The sequence below is a fragment of the Daucus carota genome, chromosome 3 (genome assembly GCF_001625215.2).
Source record: "Daucus carota subsp. sativus chromosome 3, DH1 v3.0, whole genome shotgun sequence".
Taxonomy (NCBI): domain Eukaryota; kingdom Viridiplantae; phylum Streptophyta; class Magnoliopsida; order Apiales; family Apiaceae; genus Daucus; species Daucus carota.
The window spans coordinates 18,697,954-18,724,476 of NC_030383.2; the positions used below are offsets into that span (position 1 = coordinate 18,697,954).

At 35.2% G+C, this 26,523-nt stretch overlaps 2 protein-coding genes across 2 annotated transcripts; both read right to left on the minus strand.

Moving 5' to 3' along the window:
• Positions 1–18,911: 18,911 nt before the first annotated feature.
• LOC135151747 (uncharacterized) lies at positions 18,912–20,584 on the minus strand. The gene is made up of 5 exons (XM_064090929.1): positions 20,356–20,584; positions 20,066–20,269; positions 19,862–19,954; positions 19,575–19,691; positions 18,912–19,498 (listed from the first exon to the last, which is right to left on the minus strand). Exons 1-5 carry the CDS (start codon positions 20,557–20,559, stop codon positions 19,121–19,123), a joined length of 996 nt encoding a protein of 331 aa, XP_063946999.1. The 5' UTR covers positions 20,560–20,584; the 3' UTR covers positions 18,912–19,120.
• A 78-nt stretch (positions 20,585–20,662) lies between these two features.
• On the minus strand, positions 20,663–23,132 carry LOC135151407 (uncharacterized). The gene is made up of 4 exons (XM_064089853.1): positions 22,709–23,132; positions 22,361–22,617; positions 21,875–22,093; positions 20,663–20,989 (listed from the first exon to the last, which is right to left on the minus strand). Exons 1-4 carry the CDS (start codon positions 23,070–23,072, stop codon positions 20,663–20,665), a joined length of 1,167 nt encoding a protein of 388 aa, XP_063945923.1. The 5' UTR covers positions 23,073–23,132.
• Between the last annotated feature and the right edge of the window lie 3,391 nt (positions 23,133–26,523).

Below are 26,523 nucleotides of genomic sequence, written 5' to 3' on the forward strand. Positions count from 1 at the left end.
TGAAGCTACAAGTTGTTTCCAACTTCAATCTAGCCAATAATGAAGCAACAAGTTGTTTCCGGGCTCAAACGAGTCAAGAATGAAACTACAAGTTGATTCTAATTTTAAACAACCGAAAATGAAGCTACAAGTTGTTTTCAACTTCAAACGAGTATGGAATGAAGCTACAAGTTGTTTCCAACTTCAATCTAGCCAATAATGAAGCAACAAGTTGTTTCCGGCTCAAACGAGTCAAGAATGAAACTACAAGTTGATTCTAATTTTAAACAACCGAAAATGAAGCTACAAGTTGTTTTCAACTTCAAACGAGTCTGGAATGAAGCTACAAGTTGTTTCCAACTTCAATCTAGCCAATAATGAAGCAACAAGTTGTTTCCGGGCTCAAACGAGTCAAGAATGAAACTAAAAGTTGATTCTAATTTTAAACAACCGAAAATGAAGCTACAAGTTGTTTTCAACTTCAAACGAGTCTGGAATGAAGCTACAAGTTGTTTCCAACTTCAATCTAGCCAATAATGAAGCAACAAGTTGTTTCCGGCTCAAACGAGTCAAGAATGAAACTACAAGTTGATTCTAATTTTAAACAACCGAAAATGAAGCTACAAGTTGTTTTCAACTTCAAACGAGTATGGAATGAAGCTACAAGTTGTTTCCAACTTCAATCTAGCCAATAATGAAGCAACAAGTTGTTTCCGGTCTCAAACGAGTCAAGAATGAAACTACAAGTTGATTCTAATTTTAAACAACCGAAAATGAAGCTACAAGTTGTTTTCAACTTCAAACGAGTCTGGAATGAAGCTACAAGTTGTTTCCAACTTCAATCTAGCCAATAATGAAGCAACAAGTTGTTTACAGGCTCAAACGAGTCAAGAATGAAACTAAAAGTTGATTCTAATTTTAAACAACCGAAAATGAAGCTACAAGTTGTTTTCAACTTCAAACGAGTCTGGAATGAAGCTACAAGTTGTTTCCAACTTCAATCTAGCCAATAATGAAGCAACAAGTTGTTTCCGGGCTCAAACGAGTCAAGAATGAAACTACAAGTTGATTCTAATTTTAAACAACCGAAAATGAAGCTACAAGTTGTTTTCAACTTCAAACGAGTCTGGAATGAAGCTACAAGTTGTTTCCAACTTCAATCTAGCCAATAATGAAGCAACAAGTTGTTTCCGGGCTCAAACGAGTCAAGAATGAAACTACAAGTTGATTCTAATTTTAAACAACCGAAAATGAAGCTACAAGTTGTTTTCAACTTCAAACGAGTCTGGAATGAAGCTACAAGTTGTTTCCAACTTCAATCTAGCCAATAATGAAGCAACAAGTTGTTTCCGGGCTCAAACGAGTCAAGAATGAAACTACAAGTTGATTCTAATTTTAAACAACCGAAAATGAAGCTACAAGTTGTTTTCAACTTCAAACGAGTCTGGAATGAAGCTACAAGTTGTTTCCAACTTCAATCTAGCCAATAATGAAGCAACAAGTTGTTTCCGGCTCAAACGAGTCAAGAATGAAACTACAAGTTGATTCTAATTTTAAACAACCGAAAATGAAGCTACAAGTTGTTTTCAACTTCAAACGAGTATGGAATGAAGCTACAAGTTGTTTCCAACTTCAATCTAGCCAATAATGAAGCAACAAGTTGTTTACATGCTTAAACGAGTCAAGAATGAAACTACAAGTTGATTCTAATTTTAAACAACCGAAAATGAAGCTACAAGTTGTTTTCAACTTCAAACGAGTCTGGAATGAAGCTACAAGTTGTTTCCAACTTCAATCTAGCCAATAATGAAGCAACAAGTTGTTTCCGGGCTCAAACGAGTCAAGAATGAAACTACAAGTTGATTCTAATTTTAAACAACCGAAAATGAAGCTACAAGTTGTTTTCAACTTCAAACGAGTCTGGAATGAAGCTACAAGTTGTTTCCAACTTCAATCTAGCCAATAATGAAGCAACAAGTTGTTTCCGGCTCAAACGAGTCAAGAATGAAACTACAAGTTGATTCTAATTTTAAACAACCGAAAATGAAGCTACAAGTTGTTTTCAACTTCAAACGAGTCTGGAATGAAGCTACAAGTTGTTTCCAACTTCAATCTAGCCAATAATGAAGCAACAAGTTGTTTCCGGGCTCAAACGAGTCAAGAATGAAACTACAAGTTGATTCTAATTTTAAACAACCGAAAATGAAGCTACAAGTTGTTTTCAACTTCAAACGAGTATGGAATGAAGCTACAAGTTGTTTCCAACTTCAATCTAGCCAATAATGAAGCAACAAGTTGTTTCCGGGCTCAAACGAGTCAAGAATGAAACTACAAGTTGATTCTAATTTTAAACAACCGAAAATGAAGCTACAAGTTGTTTTCAACTTCAAACGAGTCTGGAATGAAGCTACAAGTTGTTTCCAACTTCAATCTAGCCAATAATGAAGCAACAAGTTGTTTCCGGGCTCAAACGAGTCAAGAATGAAACTACAAGTTGATTCTAATTTTAAACAACCGAAAATGAAGCTACAAGTTGTTTTCAACTTCAAACGAGTCTGGAATGAAGCTACAAGTTGTTTCCAACTTCAAACTAGCCAATAATGAAGCAGCAAGTCGTTTCCGGGCTCAAACGAGTCAAGAATGAAACTACGACTTCATTCTGATTTTAAACGACCGAAAATGAAGCTACAAGTTGTTTTCAACTTCAAACGAGTCTGGAATGAGGCTACAAGTTGTTTCCAACTTCAAACTAGCCAATAATGAAGCAAAAAGTCGTTTCCGGGCTCAACGAGTCAAGAATGAAACTACGAGTTCATTCTGATTTTAAACGACCGAAAATGAAGCTACAAGTTGTTTTCAATTTCAAACGAGTCTGGAATGAGGCTACAAGTTGTTTCCAACTTCATTCTAGCCAATAATGAAGCAAAAAGTTGTTTCCTATCTCAAACGAGTCAAGAATGAAACTACAAGTTGATTCTAATTTTAAACAACCGAAAATGAAGCTACAAGTTGTTTTCAACTTCAAACGAGTATGGAATGAAGCTACAAGTTGTTTCCAACTTCAATCTAGCCAATGATGAAGCAACAAGTTGTTTACATGCTTAAACGAGTCAAGAATGAAACTACAAGTTGATTGTAATTTTAAACAACCGAAAATGAAGCTACAAGTTGTTTTCAACTTCAAACGAGTCTGGAATGAAGCTACAAGTTGTTTCCAACTTCAATCTAGACAATAATGAAGCAACAAGTTGTTTACAGGCTCAAACGAGTCAAGAATGAAACTAGAAGTTGATTCTAATTTTAAACAACCGAAAATGAAGCTACAAGTTGTTTTCAACTTCAAACGAGTCTGGAATGAAGCTACAAGTTGTTTCCAACTTCAATCTAGACAATAATGAGGCAAGAAGTGGTTTACAGGCTCAAACGAGTCAAGAATGAAACTAGAAGTTGATTCTAATTTAAACAACCGAAAATGAAGCTACAAGTTGTTTTCAACTTCAAACGAGTATGGAATGAAGCTACAAGTTGTTTCCAACTTCAATCTAGCCAATAATGAAGCAACAAGTTGTTTACATGCTTAAACGAGTCAAGAATGAAACTACAAGTTGATTGTAATTTTAAACAACCGAAAATGAAGCTACAAGTTGTTTTCAACTTCAAACGAGTCTGGAATGAAGCTACAAGTTGTTTCCAACTTCAATCTAGCCAATAATGAAGCAACAAGTTGTTTCCGGCTCAAACGAGTCAAGAATGAAACTACAAGTTGATTCTAATTTTAAACAACCGAAAATGAAGCTACAAGTTGTTTTAAACTTCAACGAGTCTGGAATGAAGCTACAAGTTGTTTCCAACTTCAATCTAGCCAATAATGAAGCAACAAGTTGTTTCCGGCTCAAACGAGTCAAGAATGAAACTACAAGTTGATTCTAATTTTAAACAACCGAAAATGAAGCTACAAGTTGTTTTCAACTTCAAACGAGTCTGGAATGAAGCTACAAGTTGTTTCCAACTTCAATCTAGCCAATAATGAAGCAACAAGTTGTTTCCGGGCTCAAACGAGTCAAGAATGAAACTACAAGTTGATTCTAATTTTAAACAACCGAAAATGAAGCTACAAGTTGTTTTCAACTTCAAACGAGTCTGGAATGAGGCTACAAGTTGTTTCCAACTTCAAACTAGCCAATAATGAAGCAGCAAGTCGTTTCCGGGCTCAAACGAGTCAAGAATGAAACTACGAGTTCATTCTGATTTTAAACGACCGAAAATGAAGCTACAAGTTGTTTTCAACTTCAAACGAGGTCTGGAATGAGGCTACAAGTTGTTTCCAACTTAATTCTAGCCAATAATGAAGCAAAAAGTTGTTTCCTATCTCAAACGAGTCAAGAATGAAACTACAAGTTGATTCTAATTTTAAACAACCGAAAATGAAGCTACAAGTTGTTTTCAACTTCAAACGAGTATGGAATGAAGCTACAAGTTGTTTCCAACTTCAATCTAGCCAATGATGAAGCAACAAGTTGTTTACATGCTTAAACGAGTCAAGAATGAAACTACAAGTTGATTCTAATTTTAAACAACCGAAAATGAAGCTACAAGTTGTTTTCAACTTCAAACGAGTCTGGAATGAAGCTACAAGTTGTTTCCAACTTCAATCTAGCCAATAATGAAGCAACAAGTTGTTTCCGGGCTCAAACGAGTCAAGAATGAAACTACAAGTTGATTCTAATTTTAAACAACCGAAAATGAAGCTACAAGTTGTTTTCAACTTCAAACGAGTCTGGAATGAAGCTACAAGTTGTTTCCAACTTCAATCTAGCCAATAATGAAGCAACAAGTTGTTTCCGGGCTCAAACGAGTCAAGAATGAAACTACAAGTTGATTCTAATTTTAAACAACCGAAAATGAAGCTACAAGTTGTTTTCAACTTCAAACGAGTCTGGAATGAAGCTACAAGTTGTTTCCAACTTCAATCTAGCCAATAATGAAGCAACAAGTTGTTTCCGGGCTCAAACGAGTCAAGAATGAAACTACAAGTTGATTCTAATTTTAAACAACCGAAAATGAAGCTACAAGTTGTTTTTAACTTCAAACGAGTCTGGAATGAAGCTACAAGTTGTTTCCAACTTCAATCTAGCCAATAATGAAGCAGCAAGTGGTTTCCGGGCTCAAACGAGTCAAGAATGAAACTACAAGTTGATTGTAATTTTAAACGACCGAAAATGAAGCTACAAGTTGTTTTCAACTTCAAACGAGTCTGGAATGAAGCTACAAGTTGTTTCCAACTTCAAACTAGCCAATAATGAAGCAGCAAGTCGTTTCCGGGCTCAAACGAGTCAAGAATGAAACTACGAGTTCATTCTAATTTTAAACGACCGAAAATGAAGCTACAAGTTGTTTTCAACTTCAAACGAGTCTGGAATGAGGCTACAAGTTGTTTCCAACTTCAAACTAGCCAATAATGAAGCAGCAAGTCGTTTCCGGGCTCAAACGAGTCAAGAATGAAACTACGACTTCATTCTAATTTTAAACGACCGAAAATGAAGCTACAAGTTGTTTTCAACTTCAAACGAGTCTGGAATGAGGCTACAAGTTGTTTCCAACTTCAAACTAGCCAATAATGAAGCAAAAAGTCGTTTCCGGGCTCAACGAGTCAAGAATGAAACTACAAGTTCATTCTAATTTTAAACGACCGAAAATGAAGCTACAAGTTGTTTTCAACTTCAAACGAGTCTGGAATGAGGCTACAAGTTGTTTCCAACTTCAATCTAGCCAATAATGAAGCAAAAAGTTGTTTCCTAGCTCAAACGAGTCAAGAATGAAACTACAAGTTGATTCTAATTTTAAACAACCGAAAATGAAGCTACAAGTTGTTTTCAACTTCAAACGAGTATGGAATGAAGCTACAAGTTGTTTCCAACTTCAATCTAGCCAATAATGAAGCAACAAGTTGTTTACATGCTTAAACGAGTCAAGAATGAAACTACAAGTTGATTGTAATTTTAAACAACCGAAAATGAAGCTACAAGTTGTTTTCAACTTCAAACGAGTCTGGAATGAAGCTACAAGTTGTTTCCAACTTCAATCTAGCCAATAATGAAGCAACAAGTTGTTTACAGGCTCAAACGAGTCAAGAATGAAACTAAAAGTTGATTCTAATTTTAAACAACCGAAAATGAAGCTACAAGTTGTTTTCAACTTCAAACGAGTCTGGAATGAAGCTACAAGTTGTTTCCAACTTCAATCTAGACAATAATGAGGCAAGAAGTGGTTTACAGGCTCAAACGAGTCAAGAATGAAACTAGAAGTTGATTCTAAATTTAAACAACCGAAAATGAAGCTACAAGTTGTTTTCAACTTCAAACGAGTATGGAATGAAGCTACAAGTTGTTTCCAACTTCAATCTAGCCAATAATGAAGCAACAAGTTGTTTACATGCTTAAACGAGTCAAGAATGAAACTACAAGTTGATTGTAATTTTAAACAACCGAAAATGAAGCTACAAGTTGTTTTCAACCTCAAACGAGTCTGGAATGAAGCTACAAGTTGTTTCCAACTTCAATCTGGACAATAATGAAGCAACAAGTTGTTTACAGGCTCAAACGAGTCAAGAATGAAACTAGAAGTTGATTCTAATTTTAAACAACCGAAAATGAAGCTACAAGTTGTTTTAAACTTCAAGCGAGTCTGGAATGAGCTACAAGTTGTTTCCAACTTCAATCTAGCCAATGATGAAGCAACAAGTTGTTTACATTCTTAAACGAGTCAAGAATGAAACTACGTGTTCATTCTAATTTTAAACAACCGAAAATGAAGCTACAAGTTGTTTTCAACTTCAAACGAGTCTGGAATGAGGCTACAAGTTGTTTCCAACTTCAAACTAGCCAATAATGAAGCAGCAAGTCGTTTCCGGGCTCAAACGAGTCAAGAATGAAACTACGAGTTCATTCTAATTTTAAACGACCGAAAATGAAGCTACAAGTTGTTTTCAACTTCAAACGAGTCTGGAATGAGGCTACAAGTTGTTTCCAACTTCAAACTAGCCAATAATGAAGCAGCAAGTCGTTTCCGGGCTCAAACGAGTCAAGAATGAAACTACGAGTTCATTCTGATTTTAAACGACCGAAAATGAAGCTACAAGTTGTTTTCAACTTCAAACGAGGTTGGAATGAGGCTACAAGTTGTTTCCAACTTAATTCTAGCCAATAATGAAGCAAAAAGTTGTTTCCTATCTCAAACGAGTCAAGAACGAAACTACAAGTTGATTCTAATTTTAAACAACCGAAAATGAAGCTACAAGTTGTTTTCAACTTCAAACGAGTATGGAATGAAGCTACAAGTTGTTTCCAACTTCAATCTAGCCAATGATGAAGCAACAAGTTGTTTACATGCTTAAACGAGTCAAGAATGAAACTACAAGTTGATTGTAATTTTAAACAACCGAAAATGAAGCTACAAGTTGTTTTCAACTTCAAACGAGTCTGGAATGAAGCTACAAGTTGTTTCCAACTTCAATCTAGCCAATAATAAAGCAACAAGTTGTTTCCGGGCTCAAACGAGTCAAGAATGAAACTACAAGTTGATTCTAATTTTAAACAACCGAAAATGAAGCTACAAGTTGTTTTCAACTTCAAATGAGTCTGGAATGAAGCTACAAGTTGTTTCCAACTTCAATCTAGACAATAATGAAGCAACAAGTTGTTTACAGGCTCAAACGAGTCAAGAATGAAACTAGAAGTTGATTCTAATTTTAAACAACCGAAAATGAAGCTACAAGTTGTTTTCAACTTCAAACGAGTCTGGAATGAAGCTACAAGTTGTTTCCAACTTCAATCTAGACAATAATGAGGCAAGAAGTGGTTTACAGGCTCAAACGAGTCAAGAATGAAACTAGAAGTTGATTCTAAATTTAAACAACCGAAAATGAAGCTACAAGTTGTTTTCAACTTCAAACGAGTATGGAATGAAGCTACAAGTTGTTTCCAACTTCAATCTAGCCAATAATGAAGCAACAAGTTGTTTACATGCTTAAACGAGTCAAGAATGAAACTACAAGTTGATTGTAATTTTAAACAACCGAAAATGAAGCTACAAGTTGTTTTCAACCTCAAACGAGTCTGGAATGAAGCTACAAGTTGTTTCCAACTTCAATCTGGACAATAATGAAGCAACAAGTTGTTTACAGGCTCAAACGAGTCAAGAATGAAACTAGAAGTAGATTCTAATTTTTAACAACCGAAAATGAAGCTACAAGTTGTTTTAAACTTCAAGCGAGTCTGGAATGAGCTACAAGTTGTTTCCAACTTCAATCTAGCCAATGATGAAGCAACAAGTTGTTTACATTCTTAAACGAGTCAAGAATGAAACTACGTGTTCATTCTAATTTTAAACAACCGAAAATGAAGCTACAAGTTGTTTTCAACTTCAAACGAGTCTGGAATGAGGCTACAAGTTGTTTCCAACTTCAAACTAGCCAATAATGAAGCAGCAAGTCGTTTCCGGGCTCAAACGAGTCAAGAATGAAACTACGAGTTCATTCTAATTTTAAACGACCGAAAATGAAGCTACAAGTTGTTTTCAACTTCAAACGAGTCTGGAATGAGGCTACAAGTTGTTTCCAACTTCAAACTAGCCAATAATGAAGCAGCAAGTCGTTTCCGGGCTCAAACGAGTCAAGAATGAAACTACGAGTTCATTCTGATTTTAAACGACCGAAAATGAAGCTACAAGTTGTTTTCAACTTCAAACGAGGTTGGAATGAGGCTACAAGTTGTTTCCAACTTAATTCTAGCCAATAATGAAGCAAAAAGTTGTTTCCTATCTCAAACGAGTCAAGAACGAAACTACAAGTTGATTCTAATTTTAAACAACCGAAAATGAAGCTACAAGTTGTTTTCAACTTCAAACGAGTATGGAATGAAGCTACAAGTTGTTTCCAACTTCAATCTAGCCAATGATGAAGCAACAAGTTGTTTACATGCTTAAACGAGTCAAGAATGAAACTACAAGTTGATTGTAATTTTAAACAACCGAAAATGAAGCTACAAGTTGTTTTCAACTTCAAACGAGTCTGGAATGAAGCTACAAGTTGTTTCCAACTTCAATCTAGCCAATAATAAAGCAACAAGTTGTTTCCGGGCTCAAACGAGTCAAGAATGAAACTACAAGTTGATTCTAATTTTAAACAACCGAAAATGAAGCTACAAGTTGTTTTCAACTTCAAATGAGTCTGGAATGAAGCTACAAGTTGTTTCCAACTTCAATCTAGACAATAATGAAGCAACAAGTTGTTTACAGGCTCAAACGAGTCAAGAATGAAACTAGAAGTTGATTCTAATTTTAAACAACCGAAAATGAAGCTACAAGTTGTTTTCAACTTCAAACGAGTCTGGAATGAAGCTACAAGTTGTTTCCAACTTCAATCTAGACAATAATGAGGCAAGAAGTGGTTTACAGGCTCAAACGAGTCAAGAATGAAACTAGAAGTTGATTCTAAATTTAAACAACCGAAAATGAAGCTACAAGTTGTTTTCAACTTCAAACGAGTATGGAATGAAGCTACAAGTTGTTTCCAACTTCAATCTAGCCAATAATGAAGCAACAAGTTGTTTACATGCTTAAACGAGTCAAGAATGAAACTACAAGTTGATTGTAATTTTAAACAACCGAAAATGAAGCTACAAGTTGTTTTCAACCTCAAACGAGTCTGGAATGAAGCTACAAGTTGTTTCCAACTTCAATCTGGACAATAATGAAGCAACAAGTTGTTTACAGGCTCAAACGAGTCAAGAATGAAACTAGAAGTTGATTCTAATTTTTAACAACCGAAAATGAAGCTACAAGTTGTTTTAAACTTCAAGCGAGTCTGGAATGAGCTACAAGTTGTTTCCAACTTCAATCTAGCCAATGATGAAGCAACAAGTTGTTTACATTCTTAAACGAGTCAAGAATGAAACTACGTGTTCATTCTAATTTTAAACAACCGAAAATGAAGCTACAAGTTGTTTTCAACTTCAAACGAGTCTGGAATGAGGCTACAAGTTGTTTCCAACTTCAAACTAGCCAATAATGAAGCAGCAAGTCGTTTCCGGGCTCAAACGAGTCAAGAATGAAACTACGAGTTCATTCTAATTTTAAACGACCGAAAATGAAGCTACAAGTTGTTTTCAACTTCAAACGAGTCTGGAATGAGGCTACAAGTTGTTTCCAACTTCAAACTAGCCAATAATGAAGCAGCAAGTCGTTTCCGGGCTCAAACGAGTCAAGAATGAAACTACGAGTTCATTCTGATTTTAAACGACCGAAAATGAAGCTACAAGTTGTTTTCAACTTCAAACGAGGTTGGAATGAGGCTACAAGTTGTTTCCAACTTAATTCTAGCCAATAATGAAGCAAAAAGTTGTTTCCTATCTCAAACGAGTCAAGAACGAAACTACAAGTTGATTCTAATTTTAAACAACCGAAAATGAAGCTACAAGTTGTTTTCAACTTCAAACGAGTATGGAATGAAGCTACAAGTTGTTTCCAACTTCAATCTAGCCAATGATGAAGCAACAAGTTGTTTACATGCTTAAACGAGTCAAGAATGAAACTACAAGTTGATTGTAATTTTAAACAACCGAAAATGAAGCTACAAGTTGTTTTCAACTTCAAACGAGTCTGGAATGAAGCTACAAGTTGTTTCCAACTTCAATCTAGCCAATAATAAAGCAACAAGTTGTTTCCGGGCTCAAACGAGTCAAGAATGAAACTACAAGTTGATTCTAATTTTAAACAACCGAAAATGAAGCTACAAGTTGTTTTCAACTTCAAATGAGTCTGGAATGAAGCTACAAGTTGTTTCCAACTTCAATCTAGACAATAATGAAGCAACAAGTTGTTTACAGGCTCAAACGAGTCAAGAATGAAACTAGAAGTTGATTCTAATTTTAAACAACCGAAAATGAAGCTACAAGTTGTTTTCAACTTCAAACGAGTATGGAATGAAGCTACAAGTTGTTTCCAACTTCAATCTAGCCAATAATGAAGCAACAAGTTGTTTCCGGGCTCCAACGATTCAAGAATGAAGCTACAAGTTCATTCTAATTTAAACAACCGAAAATGAAGCTACAAGGTGTTTTCAACTTCAAACGAGTATGGAATAAAGCTACAAGTTGTTTCCAACTTCAATCTAGCCAATAATGAAGCAACAAGTTGTTTCCGGGCACCAACGATTCAAGAATGAAACTACAAGTTCATTCTATTTTAAACAACCGAAAATGAAGCTACAAGTTGTTTTCAACTTCAAATGAGTCTGGAATGAAACTACAAGTTGTTTCCAACTTCAAACTAGCGAATAATGAATCATCAAGTCGTTTCCGGGCTCAAACGAGTCAAGAACGAAACTACGAGTTCATTCTAATTTTAAACAACCGAAAATGAAGCTACAAGTTGTTTTCAACCTCAAACGAGTCTGGAATGAAGCTACAAGTTGTTTCCAACTTCAATCTAGACAATAATGAAGCAACAAGTTGTTTACAGTCTCAAACGAGTCAAGAATGAAACTAGTAGTTGATTCTAATTTTTAACAACCGAAAATGAAGCTACAAGTTGTTTTAAACTTCAAGCGAGTCTGGAATGAAGCTACAAGTTGTTTCCAACTTCAATCTAGCCAATGATGAAGCAACAAGTTGTTTACATGCTTAAACGAGTCAAGAATGAAACACCAAGTTGATTGTAATTTCAAACAACCGAAAATGAAGCTACAAGTTGTTTTCAACTTCAAACGAGTCTGGAATGAAGCTACAAGTTGTTCCCAACTTCAATCTAGCCAATAATAAAGCTACAAGTTATTTCCAACTTCAATCTAGCCAATAATGAAGCAACAAGTTGTTTCCGGGCTCCAACGATTCAAGAATGAAACTACAAGTTCATTCTAATTTAAACAACCGAAAATGAAGCTACAAGGTGTTTTCAACTTCAAACGAGTCTGGAATGAAGCTACAAGTTGTTTCCAACTCCAAACTAGCCAATAATGAAGCAGCAAGTCGTTTCCGGGCACAAACGAGTCAAGAATGAAACTACGAGTTCATTCTAATTTTAAACAACCGAAAATGAAGCTACAAGTTGTTTTCAACTTCAAACGAGTCTGGAATGAAGCTACAAGTTGTTTCCAACTTCAATCTAGACAATAATGAAGCAACAAGTTGTTTACAGGCTCAAACGAGTCAAGAATGAAACTAGAAGTTGATTCAAATTTTTAACAACCGAAAATGAAGCTACAAGTTGTTTCCAACTTCAATCTAGCCAATGATGAAGCAACAAGTTGTTTCCGGGCTCCAACGATTCAAGAATGAAACTACAAGTTCATTCTAATTTAAACGACCGAAAATGAAGCTACAAGGTGTTTTCAACTTCAAACGAGTCTGGAATGAAGCTACAAGTTGTTTCCAACTTCAATCTAGCAAATAATAAAGCAGCAAGTCGTTTCCGGGCTCAAACGAGTCAAGAATGAAACTACAAGTTGATTCTAATTTTAAACAACCGAAAATGAAGCTACAAGTTGTTTTCAACTTCAAACGAGTCTGGAATGAAGCTACAAGTTGTTTCCAACTTCAAACTAGCCAATAATGAAGCAGCAAGTCGTTTCCGGGCTCAAACGAGTCAAGAATGAAACTACAAGTTGATTCTAATTTTAAACAACCGAAAATGAAGCTACAAGTTGTTTTCAACTTCAAACGAGTATGGAATGAAGCTACAAGTTGTTTCCAACTTCAATCTAGCCAATGATGAAGCAGCAAGTGGTTTCCGGGCTCAAACGAGTCAAGAATGAAACTACAAGTTGATTGTAATTTTAAACGACCGAAAATGAAGCTACAAGTTGTTTTCAACTTCAAACGAGTCTGGAATGAAGCTACAAGTTGTTTCCAACTTCAAACTAGCCAATAATGAAGCAGCAAGTCGTTTCCGGGCTCAAACGAGTCAAGAATGAAACTACGAGTTCATTCTAATTTTAAACGACCGAAAATGAAGCTACAAGTTGTTTTCAACTTCAAACGAGTCTGGAATGAGGCTACAAGTTGTTTCCAACTTCAAACTGGCCAATAATGAAGCAGCAAGTCGTTTCCGGGCTCAAACGAGTCAAGAATGAAACTACGAGTTCATTCTGATTTTAAACGACCGAAAATGAAGCTACAAGTTGTTTTCAACTTCAAACGAGTCTGGAATGAGGCTACAAGTTGTTTCCAACTTCAAACTAGCCAATAATGAAGCAGCAAGTCGTTTCCGGGCACAAACGAGTCAAGAATGAAACTACGAGTTCATTCTAATTTTAAACAACCGAAAATGAAGCTACAAGTTGTTTTCAACTTCAAACGAGTCTGGAATTAAGCTACAAGTTGTTTCCAACTTCAATCTAGACAATAATGAAGCAACAAGTTGTTTACAGGCTCAAACGAGTCAAGAATGAAACTAGAAGTTGATTCAAATTTTTAACAACCGAAAATGAAGCTACAAGTTGTTTTAAACTTCAAGCGAGTCTGGAATGAAGCTACAAGTTGTTTCCAACTTCAATCTAGCCAATGATGAAGCAACAAGTTGTTTCCGGGCTCCAACGATTCAAGAATGAAACTACAAGTTCATTCTAATTTAAACGACCGAAAATGAAGCTACAAGGTGTTTTCAACTTCAAACGAGTCTGGAATGAAGCTACAAGTTGTTTCCAACTTCAATCTAGCAAATAATAAAGCAGCAAGTCGTTTCCGGGCTCAAACGAGTCAAGAATGAAACTACAAGTTGATTCTAATTTTAAACAACCGAAAATGAAGCTACAAGTTGTTTTCAACTTCAAACGAGTCTGGAATGAAGCTACAAGTTGTTTCCAACTTCAAACTAGCCAATAATGAAGCAGCAAGTCGTTTCCGGGCTCAAACGAGTCAAGAATGAAACTACGAGTTCACTCTAAATTTAAACGACCGAAAATGAAGCTACAAGTTGTTTTCAACTTCAAACGAGTCTGGAATGAGGCTACAAGTTGTTTCCAACTTCAAACTAGCCAATAATGAAGCAGCAAGTCATTTCCGGGCTCAAACGAGTCAAGAATGAAACTACAAGTTGATTCTGATTTTAAACAACCGAAAATGAAGCTACAAGTTGTTTTCAACTTCAAACGAGTCTGGAATGAGGCTACAAGTTGTTTCCAACTTCATTCTAGCCAATAATGAAGCAGCAAGTGGTTTCCGGGCTCAAACGAGTCAAGAATGAAACTACGAGTTCATTCTAATTTTAAACAACCGAAAATGAAGCTACAAGTTGTTTTCAACTTCAAACGAGTATGGAATGAAGCTACAAGTTGTTTCCAACTTCAATCTAGCCAATGATGAAGCAGCAAGTAGTTTCCGGGCTCAAACGAGTCAAGAATGAAACTACAAGTTGATTGTAATTTGAAACGACCGAAAATGAAGCTACAAGTTGTTTTCAACTTCAAACGAGTCTGGAATGAAGCTACAAGTTGTTTCCAACTTCAAACTAGCCAATAATGAAGCAGCAAGTCGTTTCCGGGCTCAAACGAGTCAAGAATGAAACTACGAGTTCATTCTAATTTTAAACGACCGAAAATGAAGCTACAAGTTGTTTTCAACTTCAAACGAGTCTGGAATGAGGCTACAAGTTGTTTCCAACTTCAAACTAGCCAATAATGAAGCAGCAAGTCGTTTCCGGGCTCAAACGAGTCAAGAATGAAACTACGAGTTCATTCTAATTTTAAACGACCGAAAATGAAGCTACAAGTTGTTTTCAACTTCAAACGAGTCTGGAATGAGGCTACAAGTTGTTTCCAACTTCAAACTAGCCAATAATGAAGCAGCAAGTCGTTTCCGGGCTCAAACGAGTCAAGAATGAAACTACGAGTTCATTCTGATTTTAAACGACCGAAAATGAAGCTACAAGTTGTTTTCAACTTCAAACGAGTCTGGAATGAGGCTACAAGTTGTTTCCAACTTCAAACTAGCCAATAATGAAGCAAAAAGTCGTTTCCGGGCTCAAACGAGTCAAGAATGAAACTACGAGTTCATTCTGATTTTAAACGACCGAAAATGAAGCTACAAGTTGTTTTCAATTTCAAACGAGTCTGGAATGAGGCTACAAGTTGTTTCCAACTTCATTCTAGCCAATAATGAAGCAAAAAGTTGTTTCCTATCTCAAACGAGTCAAGAATGAAACTACAAGTTGATTCGAATTTTAAACAACCGAAAATGAAGCTACAAGTTGTTTTCAACTTCAAACGAGTATGGAATGAAGCTACAAGTTGTTTCCAACTTCAATCTAGCCAATGATGAAGCAACAAGTTGTTTACATGCTTAAACGAGTCAAGAATGAAACTACAAGTTGATTGTAATTTTAAACAACCGAAAATGAAGCTACAAGTTGTTTTCAACTTCAAACGAGTCTGGAATGAAGCTACAAGTTGTTTCCAACTTCAATCTAGACAATAATGAAGCAACAAGTTGTTTACAGGCTCAAACGAGTCAAGAATGAAACTAGAAGTTGATTCTAATTTTAAACAACCGAAAATGAAGCTACAAGTTGTTTTCAACTTCAAACGAGTCTGGAATGAAGCTACAAGTTGTTTCCAACTTCAATCTAGACAATAATGAGGCAAGAAGTGGTTTACAGGCTCAAACGAGTCAAGAATGAAACTAGAAGTTGATTCTAAATTTAAACAACCGAAAATGAAGCTACAAGTTGTTTTCAACTTCAAACGAGTATGGAATGAAGCTACAAGTTGTTTCCAACTTCAATCTAGCCAATAATGAAGCAACAAGTTGTTTACATGCTTAAACGAGTCAAGAATGAAACTACAAGTTGATTGTAATTTTAAACAACCGAAAATGAAGCTACAAGTTGTTTTCAACCTCAAACGAGTCTGGAATGAAGCTACAAGTTGTTTCCAACTTCAATCTGGACAATAATGAAGCAACAAGTTGTTTACAGGCTCAAACGAGTCAAGAATGAAACTAGAAGTTGATTCTAATTTTTAACAACCGAAAATGAAGCTACAAGTTGTTTTAAACTTCAAGCGAGTCTGGAATGAAGCTACAAGTTGTTTCCAACTTCAATCTAGCCAATGATGAAGCAACAAGTTGTTTACATGCTTAAACGAGTCAAGAATGAAACTACGAGTTCATTCTAATTTTAAACAACCGAAAATGAAGCTACAAGTTGTTTTCAACTTCAAACGAGTCTGGAATGAGGCTACAAGTTGTTTCCAACTTCAAACTAGCCAATAATGAAGCAGCAAGTCGTTTCCGGGCTCAAACGAGTCAAGAATGAAACTACGAGTTCATTCTGATTTTAAACGACCGAAAATGAAGCTACAAGTTGTTTTCAACTTCAAACGAGTCTGGAATGAGGCTACAAGTTGTTTCCAACTTCATTCTAGCCAATAATGAAGCAGCAAGTCGTTTCCGGGCTCAAACGAGTCAAGAATGAAACTACGAGTTCATTCTGATTTTAAACGACCGAAAATGAAGCTACAAGTTGTTTTCAACTTCAAACGAGGTTGGAATGAGGCTACAAGTTGTTTCCAACTTCATTCTAGCCAATCATGAAGCAAAAAGTTGGTTCCTATCTCAAACGAGTCAAGAACGAAACTACAAGTTGATTCTAATTTTAAACAACCGAAAATGAAGCTACAAGTTGTTTTCAACTTCAAACAAGTATGGAATGAAGCTACAAGTTGTTTCCAACTTCAATCTAGCCAATGATGAAGCAACAAGTTGTTTACATGCTTAAACGAGTCAAGAATGAAACTACAAGTTGATTGTAATTTTAAACAACCGAAAATGAAGCTACAAGTTGTTTTCAACTTCAAACGAGTCTGGAATGAAGCTACAAGTTGTTTCCAACTTCAATCTAGCCAATAATAAAGCAACAAGTTGTTTCCGGGCTCAAACGAGTCAAGAATGAAACTACAAGTTGATTCTAATTTTAAACAACCGAAAATGAAGCTACAAGTTGTTTTCAACTTCAAACGAGTCTGGAATGAAGCTACAAGTTGTTTCCAACTTCAATCTAGACAATAATGAAGCAACAAGTTGTTTACAGGCTCAAACGAGTCAAGAATGAAACTAGAAGTTGATTCTAATTTTAAACAACCGAAAATGAAGCTACAAGTTGTTTTCAACTTCAAACGAGTATGGAATGAAGCTACAAGTTGTTTCCAACTTCAATCTAGCCAATAATGAAGCAACAAGTTGTTTCCGGGCTCCAACGATTCAAGAATGAAGCTACAAGTTCATTCTAATTTAAACAACCGAAAATGAAGCTACAAGGTGTTTTCAACTTCAAACGAGTATGGAATAAAGCTACAAGTTGTTTCCAACTTCAATCTAGCCAATAATGAAGCAACAAGTTGTTTCCGGGCACCAACGATTCAAGAATGAAACTACAAGTTCATTCTATTTTAAACAACCGAAAATGAAGCTACAAGTTGTTTTCAACTTCAAATGAGTCTGGAATGAAGCTACAAGTTGTTTCCAACTTCAAACTAGCCAATAATGAATCAGCAAGTCGTTTCCGGGCTCAAACGAGTCAAGAACGAAACTACGAGTTCATTCTAATTTTAAACAACCGAAAATTTAGCTACAAGTTGTTTTCAACCTCAAACGAGTCTGGAATGAAGCTAAAAGTTGTTTCCAACTTCAATCTAGACAATAATGAAGCAACAAGTTGTTTACAGTCTCAAACGAGTCAAGAATGAAACTAGTAGTTGATTCTAATTTTTAACAACCGAAAATGAAGCTACAAGTTGTTTTAAACTTCAAGCGAGTCTGGAATGAAGCTACAAGTTGTTTCCAACTTCAATCTAGCCAATGATGAAGCAACAAGTTGTTTACATGCTTAAACGAGTCAAGAATGAAACTACAAGTTGATTGTAATTTCAAACAACCGAAAATGAAGCTACAAGTTGTTTTCAACTTCAAACGAGTCTGGAATGAAGCTACAAGTTGTTCCCAACTTCAATCTAGCCAATAATAAAGCTACAAGTTATTTCCAACTTCAATCTAGCCAATAATGAAGCAACAAGTTGTTTCCGGGCTCCAACGATTCAAGAATGAAACTACAAGTTCATTCTAATTTAAACAACCGAAAATGAAGCTACAAGGTGTTTTCAACTTCAAACGAGTCTGGAATGAAGCTACAAGTTGTTTCCAACTCCAAACTAGCCAATAATGAAGCAGCAAGTCGTTTCCGGGCACAAACGAGTCAAGAATGAAACTACGAGTTCATTCTAATTTTAAACAACCGAAAATGAAGCTACAAGTTGTTTTCAACCTCAAACGAGTCTGGAATGAAGCTACAAGTTGTTTCCAACTTCAATCTAGACAATAATGAAGCAACAAGTTGTTTAAACACGACGCCATAAGTGGGCTATTGCAATGCCCATTTTATGTTACAACAGACCCCAAAAGTGTTACAATATGTCAATTGTAACACAAGGGGGCGTTACAAATGTGAGCATTACAATAGGTGCTCTAATGTAACACAGGTTTCGTCTATTGTAACATAGACAAAAGCATTACATTTTCATCCTATTGCAACACTAAAATGCCCAAATGCAACTGCTAGTCAGTGTTACATTACGCTGAATCCAGATGACCCCACTGGTCCCACACGTTGGTCCCACATGCAGGTTGGTCCCACATGCACGTGGGTCCCGGTTGTGGTGTGGGGTCCACATGGTCTACTGCAACACTATGTTTTGACTATTGTAACACTACATTGTTGTAATCAAGAAACACCAGCTTTGATAATGTAACACTATATATAAGCATACATTAATTACACTAGAATAGGAAAATGTAACACTCAATATTATAATTTTTGAAATACATGCTCTGTTTAAACAACAATCCCACAGTAGCACCAAAACAACAAAGTACCAATACATAACAATCTCATCTCTAAACCAAACCAATTCCAGTACATGACAAAAGTACTCCAAAACCAACTACTCCAAATAGTCTCATTTCCTACACCAACTTCTCCAAAATACTGCATATCCAAATTACGACATAAGTACTAAATAACAGTTCAAAGTACTGTCTACCAAGGTACAAGAGCATAAAAGTAACTAAGTTTGATAAAGGCAAATCCGATAACATATTTAAGAAGTGCCGCCTTGTGTGCCAGGAGTTTGAGTGGCGGGAGTGATAGGTGTGCCATTCTCGTCTTGATCACTTGAGAAGGTCGCACAAAAGTCTCCAATATCAAATTTCATACTAGGATTTGCCTCTCCTAGTTTTTTTAGCAACCAAGCCATGTTCTCCTGGACTTTTCTGTTTACCTTGGCTTCCATTTCATTCTCCAGATTTTGAGTTATCTTTGCAGTCAACTCATCAACATAAGGTTCTGGAATAGCGTGAATTTTTTCCAAGGCAACTGCTGTGCCCTTCCTTCCTACCAACCAATCTGCCCCATGTTTGCCTCCGGGAAGCATCACATCTGCATCATTTCCTTCTTTCAGCATCTCGTCAATGGAATCCTACATGAGAAATTTACATAAATTTGTTAAAGCTACAACAAGCTCAGGTTTATTATTTATGATAAAATATACTTACAATTCTTTTGTTGATTGCTTTCCTATTTGACTTGTACTTGTGCCCCTTTTTGTGCTTACGACTTTTCACATAGATTTTAGCTTGTGAGGGAGAGGCAAGATTGGGGTCTTTACTTTTCTGGCATGTACAGAAAACAATATAACAAATAAAGAACAAGTTATCTAAAATATGAAATAATCAAGACAACAATAAAAATGTGGACAAAGAAAATAATCTAGCAAGATACCTCAATAATTTAGCAACTAAAAGATGACTATCATTTTTCACAATTGAAAAGAAGGTCATACCAGTTCATCTTTAAGTTCAGCAAGAGTTTTACGACCAAGTGTGTGGGGGTCAACATAAGAATGACGACGTGCTGTATTATCCTCTGCAAGTGACTGTTATAAAAAATATTCTCAACTCAAAATGTCCTTGGGTGTGAAATAAATGAAGAAAAATACTTGCTCAACTTTAATTCTATTTTATATACTCATGTCAATGTGTTTTACCTGAACTCCTTCATCTGCCCAATACTTCAACAATATCTTAAAATCATCCAGTGGAATTTCAGGTGGCCTATTTTCAATCCTTTTTTCGTCAGTGTCATATTTTGTATAATGATCCTTCTTGACACGGGACTTGTGCACTCTCCAAGAAGAATTAAGTGTCTTATTTATCCATTTTTGCCCGTGTTCCGGAATATCATACCTATCCTATATTATGTCAAACATAAAAAGCATTATTTCAACAAACATATATTAATAAGAATCCAATCTCAGGTTTAGGTAATAGAGGTTACCAGAATATATTGCAACATTTTGTTCTTTAATTCTTGCGGAACAAGATGCCAGTTAACATGAGTAAGCGACACATGATCTTTAACTAGTGTCCCCATAAAATTGCTTAGCTCATATCTAATCTTCTTGTCTCCAATTGGTTGACCGCATTTATTGAATGTAACGACTAGCTTTTCGTTACTACTCCTACCATGAACTTTTAACATTTTTGTCCGTCCTCTACGTCTTTTAGGCTCTGGTCACATAAACACATAGAAACGAGATAATAGAAAGTGAGTGTACTATTTACTATATTTTTTGCTAATAGTCCTACAAATACATATTCAGGTTTACATATGTATTACCTTTTTCAACTTCTTCATCATCATGTGCATCTTGTAAATTCGACTCACCAACATCCTCAATCCTAGGATCAACTTCTAGATTTTGCTTCTGACATTCCCGCAGGGCTACATATGCAGCAGCTGAACCACTTTCGACATTACAATGCTGTTTTAACAATTTACTACATGTTGGTTTTATCAGTTTTGGAGCAAATGAATGCTTCACTTTGGTGTTCATAGTAGTGGAAGCATTGGCTCGCGAACGAGTTCGGGGACCAGGCAGTGTTTTCCTTTTCTTGATGGTCTGAATGCTCTGTACATGCAACAAGTAGAATGAAGTAAAAATACTAACTCAAACAAAATATATTTATATATACAGTAAAAACTCTATAAATTACTAATGTCAGGACCGGAGAAATTTATTAATTTAGAGAGTTATTAATTTATCGATAAATTAATAATTATTAATTTAAAGAGTTTTTAACCCATTACACCGTACATACCAAACAAAAAGACTAATTAGTCTATGCCTCTTAGAATTACTTTACAGCGAACCTTGGGACTCAACGTGAATTAGTAACTAATGTGTTCATATTTATTATAAATCAATAATGACAACGTAAATTAGTAACTATTGGGTTCAAATGTATTAGAAATCAATAATGACTTTTGAAGTACTGTATAGTAAATGTAATATAATTCAATAGAGTATAATATATTTTTTTAGTTTCTGTGAATTATTAATTTATGATTTTTTTGGGACCAAAAATTATAAAGGGATCTCCCGAAAAATTATTATCTTATTATTTTATCGAGTTTTCCAATTTTTTACATTGGCCCAAGTCGGGACCGGACAAATTTATTATTTTAGAGAGTTTATTAATTTACCGAGTATTAATTTAAAGAGTTTCTACTGTACTAGTTTATATTATATACAACCTATTATGTAAAACTAATAAGACTATAATTAGATTAATATTTGAACTATAATTAAACTAACTATAATTAGAACATATCAGATTAACATTTTAAGCTAAGTTAAATATTTGATAATTAGACTTATTAATTACGTGGATTTTATTCAGATTATAATCAGATTGTAAAATTTGTTGTTCAACTAACATTTTCAAGTAAGAATGAGATGTATACAATTAATGACTATCAGATGAAATGTATGGTTAATTTAGATGTAGTGTACCGTCGATGAATCATCACTTTCGCTCTCACTTTCCATGATATATTCATCAGAAACCTCTTGGCTTTTTTCTTTTCCTTTTCCTTTGTGGACTGCTGGTGGATTCGGATTAGTCCCATATTTACCCAACCCAAGTTCTTCAAACTTTGCCCTGTTTTCTTGCACACGTTTGATTTTACTTAGCTCATACTCATTCACAGTTGGTAACGGCTGCGCTGGTAACTGCAAGACATCATAGGTATCATACGTGGACTCAAAACATTATAACCAGAAAGCTAATAAGATAGAAAAATGTCCAGATTTCTGTTCAACTATATGTCCAGATTTGTAATTAAAAAAAATGTGAAATTAATTCCTACTAATGAAAAAGAGAGATGCATTTTCTTAAAACTGATAGAGCACAACACTTAAACTTAAATTGGATGCAAATAACATAACATATAGTTAAAAAGATAAGTATATATTATGTTGTTAAGTATAAATTACTACCTCAGTGTCATTCTCGCCCGTACTTTTGCCATGTGCGTTGTCTTCGTGTAAATTCAGTTTCCTTCTTGCTGTTCCTTTTGGATTAACAATTTCTTGTTCAACTGGTGGAGTCTCCAGAACTGGCTTCTTACATTTTCGTGGTGATAAAATCCTTTTCGGCACCTCAGATGACTTCAATTTCATTTTCTTCATTTTTTGTTGTTGTTGGAGCTGGTGTGCAGTCACAAATCTGCGTTTCACTTGTGCCTTAGTTGACCCTGTGAAAACAGATAGTCCATGAATAAATTAGAAAGCAGGGTCCCTTTACATACAAATGACAACATTATTTATCAAAATAAATCTGAATACCTTCAACTATGTCCTTCCTTGGCCGTATAATTACATGTGGCTGCATCTGAGCTGTTGGCTCTATTTCCTTGTCAATAATGGTGTCAACAAACAGATGAATCTCCTCTTCATTTTCACAGCCATTTACAAGATCAATTAATTCTTTATCTCGTGTCAAAAGCTTCCAACCTGCACCATCATCTTGGATATATACTCCTCCAATTTCTGACAAATGAAGGTAATCCTTGACATATTCCATAAGCACCGTATATGAAAATTCTGCAGAATCCACAGCATTTACTCCAATAGTCTTTCCACCATAATAAGTACTCGTCTTCAAAATCCCGTCATAGTGCAATCTTACAGTAATCAGTTTTTCTGCCATCCTACACAAAATAAATATACAAACATTAGAAAAACAAGCCTATAAAACAAAAACAAAACATCCTTAAAACAATCCAACTGATCAAAATAAACAAAAAACATAGCAGGAGACCTATTAAACACTTAATGTGACACCCTCCAAATCCGGGTCATAGACTTGGGGTCACACAACAATATAAACCTGTAAATCATAATAATATATGCATTGACCCTAAACATCCACGGATCGCTTCAGGTTATAGCATGAAACAAGCCACAACTTAAGTCATATTACAATACGTCAAATCCCAATCCATATCTTACAACTTACAAACATAAAACGTAGTGCTTACACACAACGATACTCAAAAGTTTATAATATCAGCAACTCCTAGCAAGGCTTCCCAACACTCATCCTTATACCTTAGCTTGCTGGCTAGTCTGTGGGTCCTCGCTAACAGTAGTCTCTTTCTTCACTGGAAAAGAACATAAGGCATTGCAAGAGTGAGCTTACAGCTCAGCAAGTAATATAAACAATAAACTGAAATTTAACATTTATCAATAAGAATGACTCAAGGTCTCACTTCCTGTTTTAGAACAATGATTAGAATTGGATATTCATATTTTTTTTTCTTAAAAACCAAGGTTAGGCTGCTGATCAGTCACGCACTAACCCCGAGCCAGGTACTTACCAGGCTCTATCACTGGATCCAAGGCACACAATGGCCTAATGACCACGAATCTGGTCTGACCACGAATCTGGTCCACATTTATAAAACAATCCAATTCTTTAACAATATAAGGAAATCAACAATATCTTAACAAATCAGAATCAATACCATTGGAACAGAAGCAATATTACCAAAACAGAATCATAATTGTCAAATCAGAATCATTGTAACGAGGGTTGCAATATTCATCAAGATTAAAAGACAATTCAGAATTAGGTTCAAGTATCATCACAATATGTTCGAAGAATGGCTTGAAGTCGAAAGAAAGATTAAGTATATGGTGAAAATAATCTGGTGTTTGTAGAAGGAATAATGCAATTGGGACTGACTTAAGGTTCCAAATATGTTTATCTTGAAGGAAATCCAAGTGTTAGGGTGTATATGTGTGAGCATTCATCGAAAGAGTAATATAAGTATTTGGTAAGACATTGTATAATTTGGTGAAGTATTGTAGCATATAGGTTTGTATTGTTTGGTCATTCATGGATGAAAGAATGTCAAAGTAAATGATTGGTGTTTCCAGGTCTCAGAGAAATAGGTACAAGTTCCATTGAAATCAAAGTCAAGGTTCAGCTTGTAATTCAGGTGTCAAGAGGGTTGGATAAGGTTTATCAATAATCAGGATCAATAGCACAATATATCAACAGAAGTACTTTCACATCTATCCAGAACAATGACACTATATGCAGAAGAGTAACTCAAGGAATTTACAGAAGTATAAGTTGAGAATAGAGCACTTGCCTTATTCAGAAGCTTTACTTCTCTCTATAGCTTTTACTAACAGAATCACTCCAACACTACCTGCTTTCCTTTTCTAAGCCTGTCCTTCTCTGACAATCATAATATTCATCTATCAATATTCATTCTCATGTCATCCTATTTGTTTCATAATCGAAACAAGCTTCTATCTACCCTTCGTTTCACTTGAATCCGATATACGGTTCAAAAGATACGCATAAAACAGTCATACAAGGTTCATATAAGCATTTCACATATCAATCAAGTAACACATAGCACATAACACATAAGTTAATCAATAAAATAGTCTTTCAGAAAAGGTTTGGGGTTAAAATGATTTTTCTGGCATTTATTATGAATTTTTAAACATTTTTCGGAATAAAAACGGGTAAAAGAATCAATTTATAACTGAATAAACAAGTCCGAATACTCAAAATAAGGTTCGAAATCACTTGAAATCAATTAACGAACCTTCAACATATTTTAGAATAATTTTCTAAAGCTTGAAACTATTTTTCTAGATTTTTAAAACAATTAAAACAATTAAATCTAATTAATAAATCAATTAAAATCAATTAATAAATAATTAAAACAATTAATCAATTAATATTTGAATTAATTGACTAATTATAATAATTAATTACTAATTAAAATTAATTAATAAATTAAATTAGATTTATTTTTGAATAAAGAAATAATTAAAAACTATTTTTGAAAATTAAATAAATGATTTTCGAAAATAATTTGGAAAAAGGTTTAAACTGTTAAAAATCAAAAGTTTGTACGCAGGGTCGAAAGTGTAACTTTCGAAAGTTCCAGGGTTTAAAGTGTCAGAAACATAACTACAGTACAGAAACTTCATCGCCTCCAAAACTACAGGGACGAAACTGTAATTTCGCCCTGCCACGCCGGCGACGGCGTCGGAAACGCCGTCGGACGCGTTCCTCCACCCAGAACTCGACCAAAAACTGCAGAATAAAAGATTAAACTCCCAGCAATCCAACTATGCCATTAAAAACGTTAAAAACGACATGGTTTAGCCGGAAAATCACGAAGAAGTTTCGCCGCCGGCGAACTTCTCCAGATTCCGGTGATCGATTCCGGCACCTCACGTATGATTTGAACACATGTACAGGTTCCTGGGGACGAGATGAACGTGATGGTGCCTTCCAATTTCACTTCTACCTCCTGGATTAAAAAGCCCCAATTTCCAATTGAAAACATTCATCGTGCATAAACCCTAATTCCTAATTCGGACAATTAAACTCAATTTTGAACATGTTATTGAACTCCAAATCATGCATATGATATACCAAAATGATCAGGAGAGGATTATCTACATCATGGAAGCATAAAATCACATAAAACATATCAAAATCAAAAAGCCCTAATTAAACCCTAATTAGCTCGAATTTAAAAGTTAAAATTACTTACAAACTGTGAATCTAGTGTGGTTTTTGATGCTTGATTTGGATTCTACGCTTCGATATCTTCGATTTGACTGCTTGCACGCTCGATTCTGAGTCCGATAACGTCTTCAAATCTTCGATTGAACTCCAAGAACGCGAAGAACGATAACCCGGTTTCTCTCGATTCCCGTGTATTGAAATGATAATTATGAAAAATAAACTAATAATTATCCTATTTATAATTACGAATAACTGGCCCCCATTTGGATCATACCGGATATAAAATATACTTCTTAATCATTAAGTATTAATAAAACTGATCCGTTCGGGACCGACTTTGCAGATAATTATCAAATACACACATTACGAGAAACTTATGGGGCTCCGAGCTTTGTCTGGCACGAAGTACGAAAATATAATGCTTTAGCCAAAATGATTTGGGGTTAAAAATATCCGGCGTACACGTTTATCGATAATAATAAAATATTCATAAAATCGTTCCGAAATCTTTCACGTAAATCCGTACACCGGATGGAAAAAGTTAAAACACGAAAGTTGTTCAGAATATCTTGAATAATAAATCGGCGAAACTTTC

Coding starts and splice junctions, on each gene's coding strand:
- LOC135151747 (XM_064090929.1), bottom strand. CDS start 20,559: ATGTTAAAAGTTCATGGTAGGAGTAGTAACGAAAAGCTAGTCGTTACA. Junction 20,270..20,355: donor AAATGTTGCAATATATTCTG/GTAACCTCTATT, acceptor GACATAATATAG/GATAGGTATGATATTCCGGA. Junction 19,955..20,065: donor GGGCAGATGAAGGAGTTCAG/GTAAAACACATT, acceptor TTTTTATAACAG/TCACTTGCAGAGGATAATAC.
- LOC135151407 (XM_064089853.1), bottom strand. CDS start 23,072: ATGGCAGAAAAACTGATTACTGTAAGATTGCACTATGACGGGATTTTG. Junction 22,618..22,708: donor AAGGAAGGACATAGTTGAAG/GTATTCAGATTT, acceptor CTGTTTTCACAG/GGTCAACTAAGGCACAAGTG. Junction 22,094..22,360: donor CGGGCGAGAATGACACTGAG/GTAGTAATTTAT, acceptor GATGTCTTGCAG/TTACCAGCGCAGCCGTTACC.